Source organism: Amphiprion ocellaris, chromosome 10 (assembly GCF_022539595.1).
Source record: "Amphiprion ocellaris isolate individual 3 ecotype Okinawa chromosome 10, ASM2253959v1, whole genome shotgun sequence".
NCBI classification, from domain to species: Eukaryota; Metazoa; Chordata; class Actinopteri; family Pomacentridae; genus Amphiprion; species Amphiprion ocellaris.
In genome coordinates, this window is record NC_072775.1 from 766,886 (window position 1) to 789,877 (window position 22,992).

A 22,992-nucleotide genomic window follows, 5' to 3' on the forward strand; every position below is an offset into this window, starting at 1 on the left:
GAAGTCTTGATTATTGTTGAATAACCAAACAAAACCAAAAGCATCTACATGGGAAATGCTTCTTTACAGACTGGTGCAGTATAACATTAAATGTGGCATTTCTGATTCTGTTAACATTATGTTCTATTGAGATTGTTGCAGTCTATGCAGCATTATATCTGAATTATTGGATTAGCTGTGGCTCATCTTACAAGCTCCCATTGTAACATTTAGCTCTGCCACATACCAGGTTCAATAATTAACCCCTCATTTAGAAAGCCTGTATAGATTAAGTTCCAATCATGAACATTAGATGGCAAAATAGGACAGCCTAATCTGCTCTCACACAGAACACCAGCTCTAATTAATGAACTATTCTGGATCCATAAATGTATTTATCTATGCATTAGTGCTGACCATGGAGGGCCTGTTGCTATGGGAATCAGTGCCAGAATTAGTATTCAGATTATTTGTTTATTCCCTTCCTGAAGCTCCTGTTACACTCCGTGTCATTTTCTTCATTTATCTAAAAGGGAATACGCAACGATTTCACACACCTAGTTCATTTTACTCGTCATGAGGAGCCTTTGAAAGTGTGTGTATAATGAGTAAGTATCATCAGAGTTATCTGCTGGCACAGCTGCACTGCAAACAAGGCATGTGTGCCGTCTGCCAGGCTCAGCAGACATATATGCCATCGAGCTGCATTATAGGAAATGTAGGAATCAGTGTTTTTGGAGCTTGACTGCAGCTTAACCCTCCTGTTGTCCTCATTTACAGACACCAAAAAATATTGTTTCCTTGTCTGAAAAAATCCTAAAATTCAGCAAAAAAAAATCCACAAATTTCTGAAAATGTGCAAAACCTTCAGGAAGAAAATTCCAGTAATTCCTTAAAAGTTTCACTTAACAGTTTTATTTAAAAAAAAAAAAAAAAATCCCCCAAATTTGACAAGAAAATTCTTGTAAGTATTTTCAAAAAATTAGTAAAAATTTTCCCCCAAAAATCCTAAAAATATCTAAAGTGAGTCCATATATATCAGTAAAACTTCTAATATTTTCTTAAGAACATTCACAAAAAAATCAACCAAAATCCACCGAATTTTGCTGGATTTTGGTTGATTTTTTTGTGAATGTTCTTAAGAAACATTTTTAGCATTTCTATTTTTCTACCAAAAAATGTTCAAAGATTTCCCAGAAATGTTGAAAATGTGGACATCAGAAGTTTCACTGTGAAAATATACTTTTCCCACATTTTCAAACGTTAAAACGGGTCATTTTGACCCGCAGGACGACATGAGGGATAATGGAGACGCACCACCAGCTGCAGGAGCTTCCCAGTCAGGGTGCTGCCTTCAGGGGTTGAAGGTGCTCATGCCGACTTTTTGCTTTGCTACACTGCTGCATTAATTTTGATGCAATAAAACATTTGCTGCTTCCACCAGAGCAGGATAGAAAAAAATACCACCGTTCAAGTCTTCCAAACTGTCAGAATTTCACAAGTTCACTTCTGAGGTCAGTGATTTTAATTAGCACTAAATAAAGACAGAAATTTGATAATTAAAGCCTCTCAAATGTGACAATCTGCTACTTTTGTCTAAATAGGGACTGCTAGTTGGTAATTTAAACATAACTGTGACAGGTCTTTCTGGTAATTTCCTGACATTTTACAGAATGAATGATGCTAATTATCCTGAACAGTAATCTACAGATTAAACAATAAACACTTGTTAGCTGCAGCCTTAAGCCACAGCAGTCCAAAATGTAATTTGAGGCTAGATTTGGAGAAGGTTTTTATAAATAGACAGTGCTGCTGTTGAATCCACAGAGGTCTTGAGAGAGTTCTTGGTACAAAGCCTGCATGTTTACAATGAGACTGTTCCAGTGATTAAGGATTAATTAAGTTTAATTAATTAAGAAGCTTTCGGGAAGAATTAATGTTAGTTGGACTAATTCCCCTGGAACGACGCACACAGCTGGCAAAAATCATTTTCCAGAGAAGTAGTGTTTCATTTCTCCAGCAGACAGGGCTGGACTTTGAATGGTGTGACATGCTGGGAGTGAACGGTGCTCCTGCTGTGATGGACAGGATGAGTTATAGAGTTAGCGGGAAACTTCATTAAGTGTGTTGCTACGCTTGTAGTGCAGCGATTGTTGGCCTCTGGTATGTCAGCATTATTTACAGGTCCGTCCACAACAACGCTGTGAGCAGGAACTGTGAGCGTGGAAAGTCTTCAGCGAGTGCTCGGAGCTGACTGGCTTAATGTGGTTTTGCCAGTCCATTCTGGTGAGCATAGTGGTCTGGTTGCACGTTGCTATCATTCTGCTACAGGCAAAAAAACCCTCTGGCTTGATTGTATTTTAAATGCAACACCTCATTGATTCCTGAGGGTAAATTTGATTTGCGGATATAAACTCTGCGGCATTTCTCCAACTTCTGTTTCCATGTTCCGTCCATTTCTATTGCAGGTCAAGTAAGAGTTGTTCAACTTAACCCTCCTGTTGTCCTCAATTACGGGCACCAAAAAATATTGTTTCATTGTCTGACAAAAATTCAAAAATTCAGAAAAAAACCCCCCCAAATTTCTGAAAATTTGCAAAACCTTCAGGAAGAAAATTCCAATAATTCCTTAAAAGTTTCCCTTAAAAGTTTTATTTTAAAAATCCCCCAAATTTGGCAAGAAAATCCTTGTAAATATTTTCAAAAAATGAGTAAAAATCTTCCAAAAAAAATCTAAAAGTATCTAAAGTAATTCCATATATATATATATATATATATATATATATATATATATATATATATATATATATATATATATATATATATCACTAAAACTTCTATTTTCTTTAAGAACATTTTTAACATTTCTTTTTTCCACCAAAAAATATTCAAAAATTTCCCGAAAATGTTGAAAATGTGGACATCAGAAGTTTCACTGTGAAAATATATTTTTTTCCCACAGTTTCAAACTTTAAAACTGGTCAATTTTGACGACATGAGGGTTAAATATCTTCACTGTCACCACCAGCTCATTTTGACATCTTCATCTTGGAACATCTCTATCTTTGTCTTAGGCTTCAGTCCCTTTGCAATCCTTCTTCCACTGGTCCGTCCTAAACCCAGCCGTCTTGACTTGGACTCCTAACCCCCATCAGTTTCGCCACTGGATTCTTCAACTGCCAGCTCTATTCTTTCTCTTTTGCTGTGCTCCTCCTGGAAGCATGGGGATCAAAATGATGCCTGCATCTGTCAAGTGGTTCAGCATTTTGAATGACAATCCAATGCAGGCATGTGAGTGTGGCGGTCAGCCTCTCTCTGTCCTGGCTGCAGCCGTTGTGAAGATAATGGAGGTGCTTGTTATTTGAAAGTACCTTAACTCCAACCCCTACAGATGTACATCAACACAGAATGCTTCTCCTAATCACACTACATAACTTCACTCAGTATGACCACTCAGATGATTATACGTCTGAGCAAATTATATTATTTCACACAAACAAGCTGTTATTAGTTTTTTTGGGTTCGATTCATAAGTGAATCATGAAATAGCCAATAGCATTTGTCATTTTTCAATTCTGGATTCTCAATTGAACATGAAAAGAATGAATAATAAATGGAGTCTCTGGCCAAACAGACTTCCTGTTGTTCAGTTAATGAAAGCTGTCAGTCAAGGTTCAAGGACACTGTGTGGTGAATGCGCTGACAACACGCCTCCAGTAGTTTGTGCCCTCAGATTGTCAGAAGTGAGGTCAGTTCATGCGAGTAGAGTTCATCTGTGAGAGCAGAGTTGGTCTGAGGAAGTGTGTTTGTCCTTCAGTCAAAGAACAAACTGTCTTACACCCATTTAGTTCTTTGTACTCAAGCGCCATTCTCCAGCTTCCATATATTTAGTTTCTTGCTTGCAGCTGCTTGTACAAACCTCTGCAGAATTTGTACGAAAGGACTTAAATCATGCAAGTGACAGTTAATAAGCTGCACAAATGAAACAATAAATCTTGACCAGTGTGACATCTGAAATGAATCAGATTTTAAGGTCATTATTGTCATTGTGAACTTCAGCCTCCCTGCAGAGATCTGCATCGGTCAGCTTCTCTGCTGATGTTTGGGGGAGTTTATAATGACAGTAAAGCTGCTGATTTCATTTCAACTAACATGATTTAAAACACTCTCTGTCATTATCTTAGCAGCGACAGCTCCGCTTACAGCAGGGCTGTCAAACATGCGGCCCGCGGGACGACTTTTCCAGAGGAGACATTAACTGCAGATTGTAAATTAGTTAAACTATAAATATAAAATCATTTCTAGACCATGACAAGTTGTTTTGATCATAAAGTAAAATACTAGATTGTTCATTGTTCTCTTGTCATTTTGTGTCTCATTTTTGTAATATTTTGTCTGTTTTAGTTGCTTTTTGTCTGAATTTTGTTTGTCTCATGTTTTTGTCATTTTGTGTTTCCTTTTTGTCTCGCTTGTGTTTTTTGTCTCATTTTTGTCAATTTGTGTTTTGCTTTATTTGTTGTTTTGTCTCACATGTGTTGTTTTTCGACTTTTTTGTTGTTTTGTTTTTCACTCTTCCATTTTTGGTCTCATTTGTGTCATATTTTTGTTTTGTTTTTGTTGTTTATCCATTTTTTTGTTGCTTTGTAACTTTTTTGTCATATCAAATTTGGTCAAATACTATATTGTTCAGTTCCAGACACCTCTGACTAAAAGTTGTGTTCCTTTGTAGATAAACTGTGATCTGGAAGTTGTAATGTGGAAATGATAAACAGACATAATGTTGCTGAAATTTCACTTATTTTTCTTTAGAAATTTCAGTTCTTAATGTTTTCTAAAAAAAAAAAAAAAAAAAAAAAAAAAATTCCTTAAATGTGAACATTTTCAGAATGTACTTTTTGCACTAAACCAAAGGAACCATTAGGAGTTGTGGTTATTTCCAGGTTACCATGCTGTGGTTTTACTGGTCCACTGGAGATCAGACTGGGCTGAATGTGGAACCTGAACTAAAACGAATTTGACTCTCCTGCCTTACATTCAGCCAGTAGTAAGTTAACGACACATGCACCAGTTCCACCTCACTCACTAATCAAGATTCCCACTAGTGTTTACACATTGTGTTGCTCCCTAAAATCACACCTTTTCTCATTAAAAGGTAAAATATCAAATGTTTTCAGAGGTGGCTGCCATTTAAACGCAACACCTCATTGAATCCTGTGGGTAAATTTGATTTGCAGATATAAACTGTGACATTTCAGTCTCTAACTTCTCTTTTCGTGTTCCGTTGATTTCTATTGCAGGTCAAATAAGAGTCATCCAGTTTATGTTTAATCTCAGGAAGAAACTCTAGCAGACATGACTACAAGCATTTGATTCTGGTGCTTCACATGGAAAAACAGAACAGTTTTCGAGCTTTTGGTGCTCCTGAACTGGATAATTAATGCATGTGTGTGACTCCGTGTTTCATCATCTGGTGTCTTACTCTGAGTGAAGCGGGGAGGGTTGTCATTGACATCAGTGAGAGTGATGTTCACCACGGTGGTACCAGTGAGCCCTCCTCTCTGCCCGGCCATATCTTTGGCTTCGATCACCACCTGGTAGTGCTCCCTCTGCTCGCGATCCATGTCGCCAGGACCCAAGGCGGTCCGGATCACACCTGGACAAAAATGACAAGTCTGTGTTTCAATTCCAGCCATGATTTTCACTTTGCTTTGTCTTTCCGCTTTTTCTCAAGCTGATATGAAGTTAACTTGTTTGTTTAGTGGGTGTTAGAGAGATGAACCTGCCATCTGTTACACTGATACTTAGTTTTTGCCAATCAATACACAGCTTGTTACACTTGTTTTGCAGATAAAGTCAGGTGCATCTACAATGGTATCTCTAATCAACAGACAAGGATGCCAAAAACTATTTTAAATCTTTGAAACTTGAGTCTGGATTTGCAAATCACTATAGTGCAAACTTTACTCACCAGTAAGAAAACAAAGCCACTCTTTGTAATAAGACAACAGAAATTGTGAAATTTCACCATTGGACTTTGATTTTGTTTGAGAAAAAACTGCCAAATTTTGGTGATTTTTCCTCAAAAAGAGCTCTTCTTTTTTTCACACTGAAATTTAGTAAATGATACAAGCATACGATCAAGAGAAATTATCTCATTTATATCAGCCTTACTTTTATCTATTTACTCTCCTACAGCTGAATCAAAGCTGGATTAAGTTACACTAATGACACAATATTTGCTGCTGCTGCTGCACATCTCGATTTCAACCCTGTTTAACTGGACTTTGTAGTCTTGAAGCCCCAAATTATTGCCAAAAAAAATAGCCTTTTAACGCTTCCTCATTGTAAACTTTGACATGAGCTGTGCTGAATTTATGGGCGCAGCCGAACTCCGGTGGCCACTGCATGAACAGATTAAAAAAAAAAAAAAAAAAATGAATACACTGGTGTTTGTGACATTCTAGACCTGCATAGTAACTAATTCCCCTCATACTGACACAAGAAATAATAAAAGGATATTGTCTGGGTGTAATACTAGTGAGAAAACTCAACTATAAGGTTCAAAATGATCCAAAACCACTATGTGAGTCTCTGTGGCTGATAACAGCACTCACTTTAGAGCCAAATTGGTGCTATTCCGTACAGCATCACCTACAGTTTGACCAAGTTTGTGTAATATAGGTAAATTGTAGGCAAATGAATCTACAGGCTACAGCAGACTATGTGGGGAATAAAGTTAAGGATATACACACAATACCTGCTAGTTGGACATATTCATTACTGCTTTCCACTGGATTTGTCGATCGCAAGACAAGATATAGTTCATGATGGCTGAGGCTTAACCCTCGTGTCGTCCTGCAGGTAAAATTAACCCGTTTTAAAGTTTGAAAATGTGGAAAAAAATATATTTTCACAGTGAAACTTCTGATGTCCACATTTTCAACATTTTTGGGAAATCTTTGAACATTTTTTGGTGGAAAAAAAGAAATGTTAAACAAAAAAAAGTTTCTTAAGAACATTCACATAAAAACCAACCAAAATCCACTGGATTTTGGTTGGTTTTTATGTGAATGTTCTTAAAGAAAATATTAGAAGTTTTACTGATATATATTCAATCACTTTAGATATTTTTAGGATTTTTTTGGAAGATTTTTACTCCTTTTTTGAAAACATTTACAAGAATTTTATTGCCAAATTTGGGGATTTAAAAAAAAAAACTTTTAAGGAATTACTGGAATTTTCTTCCTGAAGGTTTTGCAAATTTTCAGAAGTTTGGGGAACTTTTTGGCTGATTTTTTGGATTTTTTTCAGACAAGGAAACAATATTTTTTGGTGCCCATAAATGAAGACAACAGGAGGGTTAAACAAATGCAGAGATTTTACGACCTATTTCTATGTAGAAGGGCTGCACACACCTCATGCAATAAACTTGTCTAAGACTCATCTATTCTTGCATTTGCAGCGCTTATGTACCACTCAGATGCTGCTCACATATCGGCTATAGTCAGGTTCATTGATTATAGTGGAAGCACAGCGATGCTGCAGGGTAAGAGCAATGAAAACTGGACATTGCAGTATGAAATCTTAAGGAACTATAGCACATATAGAGATCGGCATCAGCTTTCTCGTTTCACACCTGGAAAAAAAAAAAGCAAAAATGCGTACTTCCCAAAATGTTAAATTACTCCTTTGGTAATTGCGCCACACATTCACTTTTTGTCTCAGTATTTGTATTTGTCTTCATGTTCCATGGTCTATCATTACTGTATAATCCACAGCCAGCAGTAATCTGACCATGGCCCTGACTCCTCTAATTGTTAGAAACAAACAGATGAGCAGAGAAGGAGATTAATGAACTGATTATCTAAAGGGATGAGAACATCAGATCAGGGCTGAGCTGGGTTTTGATTGTACGGTAGCAGAAATAACAGTGGAAGATATTACCATTTTCTTTTTATTCAGTGGAGCAGACACATAAAAGTGCAAGGTGACGATGCACTAAGTGTGTATTTACTTTCCAATGCTGCTTCTTTCTAGAGTTTTATGTAGCAGAAAAACAGAGGTATTGGCTGAAAATGTGATATAAAGCAGCAACAAAGGAGGGCATCCTATTCAAAGTACCACAGATGCTGATTCACGCTGTTCACACAAATTAAATTCTGCTGTTGGTGCAGACACTGGAAAATGCACTGTCTAAAAACCTGAGATGGGAAGCAGACACATTTTCAACTTTACAGATAAGGATTCAAAAACTTTCTTTAAAGTTAGTGCTCACTTATGTGACTATGAACCATCCCATGGTTACTCTGCTGGCAATTCTTCCACGATGTACTGAGAACCTCCCATCTACTGCATTAACATTATATCTCCTCTCTCCTGCAGTTTTGGCTTTGTCGCCTTCACCACAAAGTGCTAAAACTGACTCTTGCTACAGTTATTTAGAACCCAAGAAGCCTTTTGGATAAGAGGAATGTCTTAAAAAATACTCAAGCAAGCCCATTTGCCATCATTTTAGCATTTAGATACTTCATTACGACCTGGATGACTGAGAATCCACACAGGTATGTCTTGTCTGTCCTCTCTTTCCCTCATCTCCCTGCATCAGATCAACATGTTCCTCTACAGCTACTGGCAGCACCGACTCCCCCACAGTATATTGTAGGTCAGTGCTCATATTTTCACCTCACCCCAACCAGTCGAGGAAGATGTCTGCCCTTCCTGTACCTGGTTCTGTCGCTGTTTTTTTCCTGTCAAAAGGGAGTTTTTCCTCCCCACTTTCTCCAGGCGCTGCTCAAGGGGGAACTGTAGGGTTTCTCTGGATAATACTGTCCTGAGATTACTTCTGCTATGATTTTGAGTTATATTAATCCAACTGAATTGAATTGTTTTTCTGCCGTAAAGAGTGTGATATTTTGGATATGTTAATTTATTGAATTTATTGTTTCCTCTCTGTGCACCCACTACAGGGCAGCTTTCTGACAGGCTGAGACTAGATTAAAGGAACACTACAGTATGTACCAAAATATCAGTCCAATCTATTTCAAATTTCCTGCTGCTACTGCACATTACAGCCACTAAACACTTTTAAGCTGTAACATTGAAACAAAGCGTTGAATTCATCTTTGCATCCAGCTGCTAACTCTTTGATTCATTAATTTATGACATTCATCTCAACAGGACTGGCACTGACACTACTCAGTAAAAAAACAAAATGATGACTGTTTTAGTACCTGTGTAAAATCACACTGTTGTGTTTGCTGGAGTATTAAACATGCTTCATCCATAATCTCTGCAGCTACACTCAGACACGTTTTTATACATATTTGTTGGTTGATTCACGTTACAGACAAAGAATGCAAGATTCAAGATTCCTTATAAGGCAATAAAAATCCCTGCATGGTTGATGCTCTGCTCTCTAAAGAATTCAAACATGTATACCTTTGGTGCATCACTGTAAAGTGACTAAATACCTGTGTTTGGGTCCACAGAGAAGTATGGGTGTCCCTGGCTGATGCTGTAGACCAGCTTGGCACTGTTCCCGTACATACTGTCATCAGCATCTGTAGCCGTCACCTGTATGACTGAGGTACCTGTAAGATTCATGTTTACACGGCTATTACTGACAAGTATCACAAGAAAATGAAGCACAATTATATGGAGATGGATCAAAAGCTGCAGTGAAAGTGCAGTGCGAGTCGTCCTTACCGATGTCAGACCTCTCGGGTACGCTGCCGGTGTAAACCTCTTTGCTGAAGTGAGGCTCGTTGTCGTTGATGTCGTGGAGTTTGACGGTGAACTCGGTCTCGGGCTCCAGTTTTTGACCCGTCCGTTTGTTGACCACTGTGGCTCTGAGGATGTAAAACGACTTCTCTTCGCGATCCAGGCGGCGAGTGGCATGCAGGTCGCCGTTATTCTCATCGATGACGAAGATGGTGCCGGCACCTTCCCCGGAGAGAACGTACTTGACCAAGCCGTTGCCGTGGTCCTGGTCTGACTGGAGCTGCAGAAGGACACACATTCAGCATATTAGTGTCAAACCTGTGATGTTTTATATACCTGACAACTACGTAACAGACCTCAGAGCTTCGACATGTCACATCTAATACATGACAGACGAGGAAAATGTCTCAGACTTCCAGAAATTGTAATAACTCCACTTCAGGGTAAATTAAACTCTTTCCACTACAGTACACTGCTTAATTGAAGTTTCACCCTCAGTCTTTAAAGTTATGGCAGAGCCTTTTATCACAGATATAAAGCCAATTTTTCAGTGTTCTCCGTTTTAAAAAACTGAAGGTAATACAAATGCATTCAGGAATGGCTGGACAAAAGATCCTCCAGTCTGCGTTTTAGCTGCAACACCAAATACTTAGTGTAAATGCTGCAGAGATGTTGTGTAAGGTTTTATATTACAGTATTTAGTTTTAATTTCCTCTCAACATTTTCTCATTCATTTTCTTTCCGTCGATATTTTGTGAGCACCAACGATAGAAAGAAAAATCTGAGCCTTTAAGAATAAAAGTCACAAGTTGATAAGAAAATGTCACAATGTTTTACAATATTATGGCTTTGTAGCCTCAAACTTATAACCTTTTTCTCATCTGATATAATCTAATCTGATCACCTTTTCCTGACAAGGAACCTTTTACATTGTTGTAGATCACTACTAATGTCTGTTGGAAGCAGAAACACAAGTGTAGTGACATTCTTGTTGCCCTCTTACCCGTCGATTCCACTGGGAACGGGTCTATGATGCTGCATATGCTACATACTTTTGTTTCACGGCTTCATAGCTCACCAGGAGCACTGCAGAAGGGCTTTGTCTGCCCAATTTTGCTTTGGTGATTTGGTCACTCTTCCTTGATTTTTGTGCTTTCGCCATGGGTGAGCAGGTCATGTAATTAAATGTTTTTCTTTGTTTTCAATTTTAATTGCTTGTGCTTCAGCCTGCAGTCAAAGTTAATACAGTTAAGTCCATTTCTGAGCGACGTGGACCCAAGGCTGCTAAAAATACATGCATCCTTTTCATTTTTTTTGCATGTGTAATTCACATACAAGTGCCTGTCAGCAGGATGAGAACATGTGCATTTTTCTCAGATATTGCAACTGCCTTCTGACTTGCAATATAATTAAAAAGTTCAACATCACTATGGAACAGATTGAAAACATAACAGAGCTTTACCACATGGGATACCATCCAAAGTAATAATAATAATAATAATAATCCTTTGGAGTGTGCAGGACTCTGCTTAGGACATTCTACGACTCTGTGGTAGCGTCTGCTATTTTCTATGCAGTGGTCTGCTGGGGAGCAGGGAGCACTGAAAGGGACAGAAAGAGACTAAACAGAAGGTCAGGAGGAGGTTCTGTCCTGGACTGTTCCCTGGACTCCATAGAGGAGGTGGGTGAGAGGAGGATGTTGGCAAAGCTCACATCCATCATGGACAATCCCTCTCACCCACTGCATGACACTGTGGGGTCTTTAAGCAGCTCCTTCAGCAGCAGACTGAGACATCCACCCTGCAAGAAAGAGCGCTATCGCAGGTCCTTCATCCCATCTGCTATAAGACTTTACAACATCAGCATCACTGGCTGATGTTAACATAAACTGGACTATATCATTACCACCCCAAACCATAAAATTTGCACTGACATTCTTACACTGCACATCTCTGCACTTTTAAACTTTATTTTTATTTTTATTTTTTCTGTTAAAAATTTTGCCACCCTTGTATATATTGTAAATAAAGCTGCTGTAACAATGTAAATTTCCCCTGGAGTGGGGAGAAATAAAGAACTTTATCTTATCTTATCTTAATAATAATAATAATAATAATAATAATAATAATAATAATAATAATAATAATAATAATAATAATAATAATAATAAATTTTATTTATAAAGCGCTTTTCCAAAAGCTCAAAGACGCTGTACATAAAATACAATAAGATAAAACAAAACTGTTAATTAAAATCAGTAGATAGTAAAACAAGTTCAAGATAAAATGCAGAATCACTTAAGGAAAGCAGATCTAAAAAGGTGAGTCTTTAAAAGGGATTTAAATGTGGTGAGGTTGGTGCAGTCACGGAGGGCATGGGGGAGTGAGTTCCAGAGTGTGGGGGCGGCAATGGCGAAGGCTCTGTCCCCCCAATGTCGCCGGCTGGTCCTGTGCAGGATGGAAAGGAGGTTTGTGTGGGAGGAACGGAGATTCCTGGGGGGGGTGTAGGGGAGGAGCAAATCGGTAAGGTAAGAGGGGGCAAGATTATGGATGGACTTGAAGGTGAGGAGAAGCAGTTTGTACTGGATGCGGTGTGAAATGGGGAGCCAATGGAGGTTCTGCAGGACGGGGGTGATATGGTCGTGAGAACAGGTTCGGGTGAGGAGTCGGGCAGCAGAGTTTTGAATGAGTTGAAGTTTATTGAGAACTTTGGAGGTGGAGCCGAAGAGAATGCTATTGCAGTAGTCAAGGCGGGAAGTGACGAAGGCATGAATGAGGGTTTCAGCGGCTGAGAAGGAGAGGAAGGGGCGGAGACGGGCGATGTTGCGGAGATGGAAATAGGCAGTTTTGGTGATCTGATTAATGTGGGGTTCAAAAGTGAGGTTGCTGTCAAATATCACACCGAGGTTGCGGATGTGAGCAGAAGGAGATAGGGTGGTGTTATCAATGGTAATGGGGGAGTGGGGAAATGGTGTGAGTGATTTAGGTCCACTAAAGATGAGATCAGTCTTGTCGCAGTTTAGCAGGAGAAAATTTTTCCTCATCCAGGATTTAATGTCGGCCAGGCAGCTGGAGAGAGAGGGGAGGGTGGTGGTGGCGGTGGTGTTGGTGGAGATGTAGAGTTGGATATCGTCGGCGTAGCAATGGAAGTGTAGGTTGTGGCGGCGGATGATGTTGCCGAGGGGGAGGAGGTACAGGATAAAGAGGAGGGGGCCAAGGACTGATCCTTGAGGGACACCATGGGACAGGGGGGCGGTGGGGGATGTGCAGTTGTTGACCTTGATGAATTGTTGTCGATTAGTGAGATATGATGTGAACCAGGTGAGGGCGGTGCCGGTGATGTTAATGGAGGATTGAAGGCGGGACAGGAGGATGGAGTGATTGATTGTGTCAAATGCTGCTGAGAGGTCGAGAAGAATGAGGATGGTGACTTGTCCAGAGTCTGAGGAGAGGAGGAGATCGTTGGTGACCTTGAGGAGAGCAGTTTCAGTGCTGTGATGAGAGCGGAATCCGGATTGAAAGGTTTCATACAGGTTGTTGGAGGTGAGATGAGTTTTCAACTGGGCAAAGTGTCACACAAAGAGGACGGCATGAGTTTGTAAAAACCACTGACATGACAGTTCAAACCCTCGGTCAGGAGTGCTGCACTTTGCAATGCAATTTGCTAATTGCATTGTTCCAAACTGCGATTTTGATTTGAAGTCAATGACTTTCAGCAGCCATTTCACAGCCAGAATGGGGTGCAGCAGCTCCCATGAGGAATCCATGAGTTTGGGTGGAGGTCGATGTGGATGGTTGGGTCACCAAAACACAGTCCAGTTTCCTAAATCCAAAAATTCAGCCAAAAAAAAAAAAATTCCTAAATTTCTGAAAATTTGCCAAACCTTCAGGAAGAAAATTCCAATAATTCTTTACAAGTTTCCCTGAAAAATTTTATTTTAAACCCCCCTACCCCCCAAATTTGGCAAGAAAATTCTTGTAAATATTTTCAGAAAATGAGTAAAAATATTCGAAAAAAATCCTAAAAATATCCAAAGTGATTGAATATATATCAGTAAAACTTCTAATATTTTCTTTAAGAACATTCACATAAAAACCAACCAAAATCCAGTGGATTTTGGTTGGTTTTTATGTGAATGTTCTTAAAGAAACATTTTTTTTGACATTTCTTTTTTTCCACCAAAAAATGTTCAAAGATTTCCCATAAATGTTGAAAATGTGGACATCAGAAGTTTCACAGTTTTTTTCCTCCACATTTTCATACTTTAAAACGGATCAATTTGACCTGCAGGATGACACGAGGGTTAAGCCTCAGCCATCACGAATTACATCTTGTCTTGACACATCCCGTGGAAAGCAGTAATGAATATGTACAACTAGCAGGTATTGTGTGTGTATCCAAGTCCAGCAGCTGCACTGTTTCCATTAAAACATTAAACCCCGTTGCGTTGGGTGTCACGTTCTTTTTGCTACACACTGGAGTTTATTTTGACTCCACATACACCATCCTGCTGCTCCAAATACTCACTAGAGCACCAAATTGTCCTGTAGCTGAAAACAATTCCCCCAAAATGCACTACTTCCTCCAGTTTGAGTAACATTTACAGTTTTCTTTTTCAAAATAGAGCTTTGCAACTGTTTCAAAGGTTTATGTCTTCAGTAGGACAGGGTATGGGTGTCAGGCAGTATTAAGACTTTTACTTTTTGCTCTTTGAATAGGATTTGTTGACAGCCGCATAATAGAATATTAAAAGCCTCTTGCTCACATCAGTCGGTTTGAAGAGCAGCGGCTAATTAAGTATTTAGTCGTTTAGTTAGGAGAATATGTTGAATCTATGAGAACAAGCAGCTTAATTAATGCCTGAAACTATACATTTAGGCTGATTTATTCATGAAAAACATGTCTCCTTTATTTATTTACACCTTACACAACTGATGCTGCCCTGAGTAGTGTGATAGAGTTCTACTTCCTCAGTTTACTGACATAAACCAAAGCAATGAGCACACATTTACAGCATTTCTGCACATTCATTTTCCTGTGAGTTAAGGACAGATGAATCCACACCTCTTTTACAGCGTACGGACCAAAAAGCCTCCTTTCTCACATGCCTACGTGGATGGAGGGAGGAGGTGGACATGCCGGTGTGTGATGGTGACAGGTTTATATAAGACAGAAGCAAAGAAGAGCACAGGCAGAAACACCAAGAGAAAGACCAAGAGTCAGCTCCAGATTGAGAATCAAAACAAGACTCTTCTGAAGGCAGAAAGTGCAGCTGAAAATGAATAGAGAGCAGCAGAAAAGCCAGAGTTTGTGTTGTGCCTGAAGGAGTAAACATCTATGGGATCTGCTGTGAGTTCTTCTGCTTTTGCTCTCATACCTGCAGCAATAACCCGGCTCTCTCCCTCTCACCTCTTGTCTTTGTCTTTATCTCTCGACCTCAAGTGGCTCGCTGTTCACCTTTCATCCCTTCATCCCTGCTTTACTCCTGCAGGCCAGGTGTTCGGGCGAAGCCTTTGATTATGAGTGTGTGTGTGCGTGTGTGTGTGTGTGTGTGTGTGTGTGTGTGTGTGTGTGCGTCTGTGTGTGTGTGTGTGTGTGTGTGTGAGAGCCATTACAGCTGCTACCTGTGGAAGATGTGAACTACTTACAAACACTGACTGTGGATAGATTTATGTCAGTCTAATGTTTTTTGTTTTTTTTTTAGCCTGCTTCATGCAGTGTTTGTTACCTATTATAGGACTGATGGGATGTGATTCTGCATGTGCTGAAGAACTGAATACTGCACTGCTTTTCTGTGAGCACCCTAAACTATTTGATTGCCAATCTAATTTTAAATCAGTTCTATTTGAGTTAACATACTGCATGTTTTTTGGGCTGTATTTACGGATACACAGCATGTTGCAGGCAGTAATGTATGCTTGGCTAAAAGATTTTGGAGAATTCTGAGACCCAGAGGTTGGTGTTTAATCGTATACTGTGAAAATGTGAAAACAGTACACAGGTTGTCGCTGTGCTTTGCTGCAAATATATTCACAATCATTTGGAAAAGCCGGTCTCTCCATTTTGATTTATTTTTCTAAATCATGTGCCCTCTAGAGGATATCAGTCAAAACTGGTGTTGGGTTGCTTCAATTTCTCTAAATTGTTTTTTTTCTGTGCACTCAAAGGAATATCAATCAAACTGGTGTTGGTGTATTCATTCAAGTGGTTTTAATGTGTTTTTTGTGAATGAACTCTTTATATCAGCCTCCTTTCCCACTGCAATGCAGTGCTGATAAACCCCACATTGTCTAACATGCCCTAACCTCAGCCATATAACCACCTAGACGGAGCCTTCTGCTGCCCTGAAATCCTGTGGTTGTTGGATATATGTTGGTTCATACACAGCGTGGAAAAATAGAAGTAAAAATGAAAGCAAATCTAAAAATAAGAACAAAACAAAGTGATTGCAGCTTCTGTTATTAATGACTGGCCAGTATGCTAGCTGATCCTGCTCAGAAACAGTAATCACATATTGCTGCTATTTGCAGACATGAGAGACTTCCGTATGAAGTGCAATAACACAAAAACAAAAGTTACAATCTACAGCCATGCTAGCAGCTCTGTGTCACTGCTAAACAGAAGCTATAGCCTGTCCATCCTCAGATGAAAAATTAAATAAAGTTAGAGGGGTTTATCCGGTGAAAAATATGGGTATGGCATTTAAAACCTAAATTGCAACTGCTCTGACCATTAGACTAATGAATAAATAATAAAAAACTAATGCAGCATTTGATTATTGATTTGGATGTGACAGCAGTAGATGCTTTAAAGTCCCATTGCATTTCAGTTAAACTAAAACAGATGTTTCATTTGTATTTTAATGATTCTGCTTCTGCTCCTTGATTTCAGATCTTAATGATTCTCAGTTCTAATTGTTGGACATGTGGACTGGTGAAATTTAGAACATGAATGCATTAGTAATGATAACCTAATGGAACTGGCAGCATAACAGTAACTGGAGACTGGTACCATTGGGAAACAATCACATAGTTTTTCCTGTTTTCCTGTTAATCAAGAAATTCAACAACAGCTGAGTACGTTAAGAGAGAATAAAGCTCCATTCGCTATCTATTGAGGGAAATGCAGCCGTGTCACAGACAGATAGTGGTAGATATATAGTAGATGTGAATTTCTAAATTTACATTTGACTTTCTTAATGAATTCTGCTCTACACTGGTGCCGCCTTCTATTTAAAATAACACGTAGAACAAATAGTAAAGCATGTAGATTGCTTTAAATGACAGCTTTAACAGGTATGTGTTGTGGAGTTAGATTAATCTACAGAGATGAAACTGAGAATGATTTCCTTTGGGTTTAATCACAAACAATCTCATGTCTCATGTCAGAGTTCTCCTCTAACAAGTACAATCAGAGTAGCGCAGAGAATCCTAGTAAGGGTTTGGTGTGTGCAGGGATATGCCAGGAATGAAAATCAGCAGCAGACATCTTTATGTAGCATCCAGCTGGTGAAACTCTGAGCTCTATAGTGCTGTAGGTGTTCAGGGATGCTCCAGATACTGTAGCTCTGCAGCATCCTGTGATAGTTGAAGGCTGGATGTGCGGTCGCTTCACAAGGCCGTCAAAGATCATTATCCACTAATGCAGACTCATGTTTCATTTGCACAATGGCTTTACATGCTAAGAAAGCTGCAGTTCATTATGTGGGTTGTTATCCTAACCCAGAAGTCGATGAGAGCACCAGCCTCAGAGCTTTCTGGCCTTCAGAACTCACTTCCTTGCCCATACCAATCAGCCGTGATGGGAAACAAGAGTGCTGACTCACAGCCTCCTCTTCCTTTTCAACAAAAAAAATCCAAATCTGCAGACTTGGCCTGTTGAATTTTGCTGGGTTGTCAATGAGAGGATTTTCCTTTCAACTTAATATCTCTGTCCCCACAGAAGTCCCGTTCCTCTGAAGCAAAAAAAATAAAAATTAAAGCCCAGTCCAAGGTCTGCTTAAGCCAGTGATGGCATTACAATGAAAAACACTATGAAACCCTTGGAGCTAAATTCAGGTCTGCTTGGGAGACTGGCCTGTTGCAAACACTTAATATGTGATCTGACCAAATGCACTGAAGGTTTTGCCCTCCTTCATCTTTCTTTGGATTGATTTTTACTGGTTTTGGCCTTGGTAGCCTGCCTCACTGTTATTCTGATTAGGTTCACATTGATTTCAGTGCCCAGGGGCCCAACGGATGGCTAACAAATGAAAGGAGTAGCCAATAGAAGCTCTGAGGGCCAATGTACACAGAGTTGTGCTGTGGGGAGTTCTGGCTGTCAGAGACCATCTGCTGCTTTGCCAGTTTCTGCCTATGTGATCACTGGCTCTATCTCACACATACCTCCATTTTCTGTGCTGCTATTTTAATGTGCCAGGTCTATTTTTACACTGCTACTGCACTGACTATATTTACCAGAAATTGGCATACTAATGCAAAAAAACCCCCAAAAAAACAAAAAGACAAATTACTTACTTACTTGCTGTATTTACATGCACCTTTTGGAATTATCTACAGGTGAGTTTGTACTCCTCAGTGCTGCACAAGTGAAGATAACTGGCCATTGACATAACTACATTTCTTCTGTCAAGGCTAAAAACATATAGAAACAAACTGCCACTTATGAGGTTTATGTCGGCACTGTAGTGAGAAGAGGTACTTTCAGGTGGAGGACCAAGAATTGGGTAAATACAGATGACTATTTTACAAAGAAAACACCAAAAAACACTGACTCGTATATTTATTCATTCCTTACTTTATTATTTTTGGTTGTTGTCAGGTTGAATCACAAACTCTTAGATTCTAATTTACTATCTAATTGTTCATTTTATGTTCATGCATCTCTGTGTGTGGGGAATATCTCATGTTAGTGGAGTGACTTCCATGCAGCTCAGCATGTCTGAGGTACACCTAAAAATATGTTTACACCACTAAAAGAATTTTTGTCTTTGGAAGGATGGACTCGGTATTTCTTCAGGTATGGAAACTGATCACATGGATAAACTTAGAAATACTGCCCAATGAAAGGGAATTTGTGATTGTCTGTTCACTATTAAGGCTGTTATAATTGCACTGTGTAGCCCTGTGATAGACTGTTACCTGTCCATGTGAACCTGTGATAGACTGTTATCTGTCCAGGTGAACCTGTGATAGACTGTTACCTGTCCATGTGAACCTGTGATAGACTGTTACCTGTCCATGTAAACCTGTGATAGACTGTTACCTGTCCATGTGAACCTGCGATAGACTGTTACCTGTCCATGTAAACCTGCGATAGACTGTTATCTGTCCATGTAAACCTGTGATAGACTGTTACCTGTCCATGTGAACCTGCGATAGACTGTTACCTGTCCATGTAAACCTGCGATAGACTGTTATCTGTCCATGTAAACCTGTGATAGACTGTTACCTGTCCATGTGAACCTGTGATAGACTGTTACCTGTCCATGTGAACCTGTGATAGACTGTTACCTGTCCAGGTGAACCTGTGATAGACTGTTACCTGTCCATGTAAACCTGTGATAGACTGTTACCTGTCCAGGTGAACCTGTGATAGACTGTTACCTGTCCATGTAAACCTGTGATAGACTGTTACCTGTCCATGTAAACCTGTGATAGACTGTTATCTGTCCATGTAAACCTGTGATAGACTGTTACCTGTCCATGTAAACCTGTGATAGACTGTTACCTGTCCATGTAAACCTGTGATAGACTGTTATCTGTCCATGTAAACCTGTGATAGACTGTTACCTGTCCAGGTGAACCTGTGATAGACTGTTACCTGTCCATGTAAACCTGTGATAGACTGTTACCTGTCCATGTAAACCTGTGATAGACTGTTACCTGTCCATGTAAACCTGTGATAGACTGTTACCTGTCCATGTAAACCTGTGATAGACTGTTACCTGTCCATGTAAACCTGTGATAGACTGTTATCTGTCCATGTAAACCTGTGATAGACTGTTACCTGTCCAGGTGAACCTGTGATAGACTGTTATCTGTCCAGGTGAACCTGTGATAGACTGTTACCTGTCCATGTAAACCTGTGATAGACTGTTACCTGTCCATGTAAACCTGTGATAGACTGTTATCTGTCCATGTAAACCTGTGATAGACTGTTACCTGTCCATGTAAACCTGTGATAGACTGTTACCTGTCCATGTAAACCTGTGATAGACTGTTATCTGTCCATGTAAACCTGTGATAGACTGTTACCTGTCCAGGTGAACCTGTGATAGACTGTTACCTGTCCATGTAAACCTGTGATAGACTGTTACCTGTCCATGTAAACCTGTGATAGACTGTTACCTGTCCATGTAAACCTGCGATAGACTGTTATCTGTCCAGGTAAACCTGTGATACACTGTTACCTGTCCATGTAAACCTGTGATAGACTGTTACCTGTCCATGTAAACCTGCGATAGACTGTTACCTGTCCATGTGAACCTGTGATAGACTGTTATCTGTCCATGTAAACCTGCGATAGACTGTTACCTGTCCATGTAAACCTGTGATAGACTGTTACCTGTCCATGTGAACCTGCGATAGACTGTTACCTGTCCATGTAAACCTGCGATAGACTGTTATCTGTCCATGTAAACCTGTGATAGACTGTTACCTGTCCATGTGAACCTGCGATAGACTGTTACCTGTCCATGTAAACCTGCGATAGACTGTTATCTGTCCATGTAAACCTGTGATAGACTGTTACCTGTCCATGTGAACCTGTGATAGACTGTTACCTGTCCATGTGAACCTGTGATAGACTGTTATCTGTCCAGGTGAACCTGTGATAGACTGTTACCTGTCCAGGTGAACCTGTGATAGACTGTTACCTGTCCAGGTGAACCTGTGATAGACTGTTACCTGTCCAGGTAAACCTGTGATACACTGTTACCTGTCCAGGTGAACCTGTGATACACTGTTACCTGTCCCGGTGTCCCCTGCCTTCACCCTAAGTCAGTGTTTCTCAAATAGTGGGGCGCGCCCCCCTGGGGGGGCGCAGAGGCATGTCAGGGGAGGCGCGGGCGACTGGGAGGAAAAGGTCCTTCAACACGGAACTAATTAGCTGAACTATTGTTTTAACGTCGGCCTGTTTTTCCCGGCGTACAACAATACTGAAATTGTGCTGGCCCCATAGACTGTATATGCCATAGATATAAAAAAATATATATTATTAATAATAATGATCTTCTATATGTATCTATGGTATATGCACTGGCCATTCAGACTCCGAAGTACAGACTCCTGAGAACGGGAGAACACATCGTTAATGTGCAGTCGGAACACCAGCGTACTTGATCACGTCACGTACTCGGCTCATCTCCTCCGATTATTTTTTACCAGCAATGTCAAACATACGGCCTGTGGGCCCAACAGACGGTCCATTTCGGCCCGCGGGCCGACTTTACAAATGATAAAAATTACAACATTAACTGTAAATTGTAAATCTGTAAAACTGTAAATTTAAAATAATTTCTAGAACTTGACAAGTTGTTCTGATCATGAAGTAAAATACTAGATTGTTCAGTTGCAGATACCTGTGACTGAATGTTTTGTGTTTTTGTAGATAAACTGTTATCTGGCAGTTACAATGCATGTGTAAATGATGAACTGAGGCATAATAGGCTACTGTTGAAACTGAACTTGTTTTCCTTAAGAAATTTCAGGTTCATAATATTTTGTAAAAAGATAGTTCATTAAATGTGAACATTTTCAGAATGTACTTTTTTTGAACTAAAACAAAGGGGAAAAGTTGGAGCTGTGGTTATTTATAGGTTATTATGCTGTGATTTTACTGGTGGGGCCCACTGGAGATCAGATTGGGTTTATGTGGTCCCTGGACTAAAATGAGTTTGACACCCCTGATCTTTACTGGGGAAAAACAACAAAATGGAATCAGCCCTGCATATTCATGTTTTCACAGTTTTATATATATATATATATATATATATATATATATATATATATATATATATATATATATACATATATATATATATATATACACGCACAGAGTTATTGGGGGGGGCACGAAAGTTTTTTGTCCTCCGAAGGGGGGCCCGACAGAAAAAATTTGAGAACCACTGCCCTAAGTCAACTAGTCCAGCTTCCTCGTGATCCTAATGAGGATTAAGTGGTGCATAGATGATGGATGGATTGTCTAATAGATTTATTATTCAGTTATAAAAGTGATTTAATAATAAATAAAAATTGTAAATATTTTCAAAAAATGAATAAAAATCTTCCCAAAAAAATCCTAAAAATATCTAGAGTGATTCCATATATATCAGTAAAACTTCTAATATTTTCTTTAAGAACATTCAGAAAAAAATCAACCAATATCCAGTGAATTTTGCTGGATTTTGGTTGATTTTTTTGTGAATGTTCTTAAAGAAACTTCTTTTTTAACATTTCTTTTTTTCCACCAAAAAACGTTCAAAAATTTCCCAAAAAATGTTGAAAATGTGGACATCAGAAGTTTCACTGTGAAAATATATATATATATTTTTTTTTCCCACATTTTCAAACTTTAAAACGGGTTCACATCAGTTTGTAAGTTGTTTGACCTCTTTGTTTATCTCCTCTGACATTTTTTTTCCTCTTCCATGTCCTCCTTTTGCTTTGCTGCTGTCACTTTTCAGGTGCCATTCTGCTCTCAAGTTAAACAAACAATACCAACTCCGAACCCTAATGCAAGAAACGAAAGCAGCACAGATGAGCTCCACTGGCAGCTCCATCTATACCTCCTGTTTTCCAACCGCCTGCTTGTAGATGCTCCACCTGTGATGTTCTTCCAACAAACATTAAAGGGAACAGTTGCGAGGTGTTGTGCCACCACACCTCGCCAGAACAGCATCAATAGCTCTTGTTATATTGTGCTCATGGCCGGGTTCCTGACCTCTGAATAACTATCAAAATACCCATTGTTTTCCAGTGCTGTACTGAGAGCTGGCTTCTGAGAACAAAAACACCCACACCAATCAGAGAGGAGGCATTATTAAGCCAACATCATCTGCTTTTGCTAGAGCCAGAAAGTCAGTGGCATAAAAGCGATGACAAAAACTGAGACAAGTGTGAATGACTCATACAAGTGTGTGCAAGTTAATGCTCAGGAATAACTCTTAGCAGCCACTACTGTTGTTTTTGTGTCAACGGAAAACAGTGTCAGCACGACAGAAAACTCAATAACGGCAAAAAAAAAGCCAAAGAGCTAAAAAAAATCAGTATCAATTTAAGGTACGTCAGATTG

General features: G+C 39.4%; 1 protein-coding gene across 2 annotated transcripts in view; it reads right to left on the reverse strand.

The window, feature by feature from the left end:
* The window catches only part of cdh6 (cadherin 6), a 224,831-nt gene that overhangs the window by 147,630 nt on the left and 54,209 nt on the right, over positions 1 to 22,992 (reverse strand). For both annotated transcript variants that reach the window (XM_055014274.1, XM_023272148.3), the window contains exons 3-5: positions 9,685 to 9,979; positions 9,450 to 9,569; positions 5,459 to 5,632 (exon numbers count right to left, since the gene is read on the reverse strand). In XM_055014274.1, coding sequence (XP_054870249.1) covers positions 5,459 to 5,632; positions 9,450 to 9,569; positions 9,685 to 9,979 — 589 coding nt within the window. The remainder of the gene's footprint in view (positions 1 to 5,458; positions 5,633 to 9,449; positions 9,570 to 9,684; positions 9,980 to 22,992) is intronic.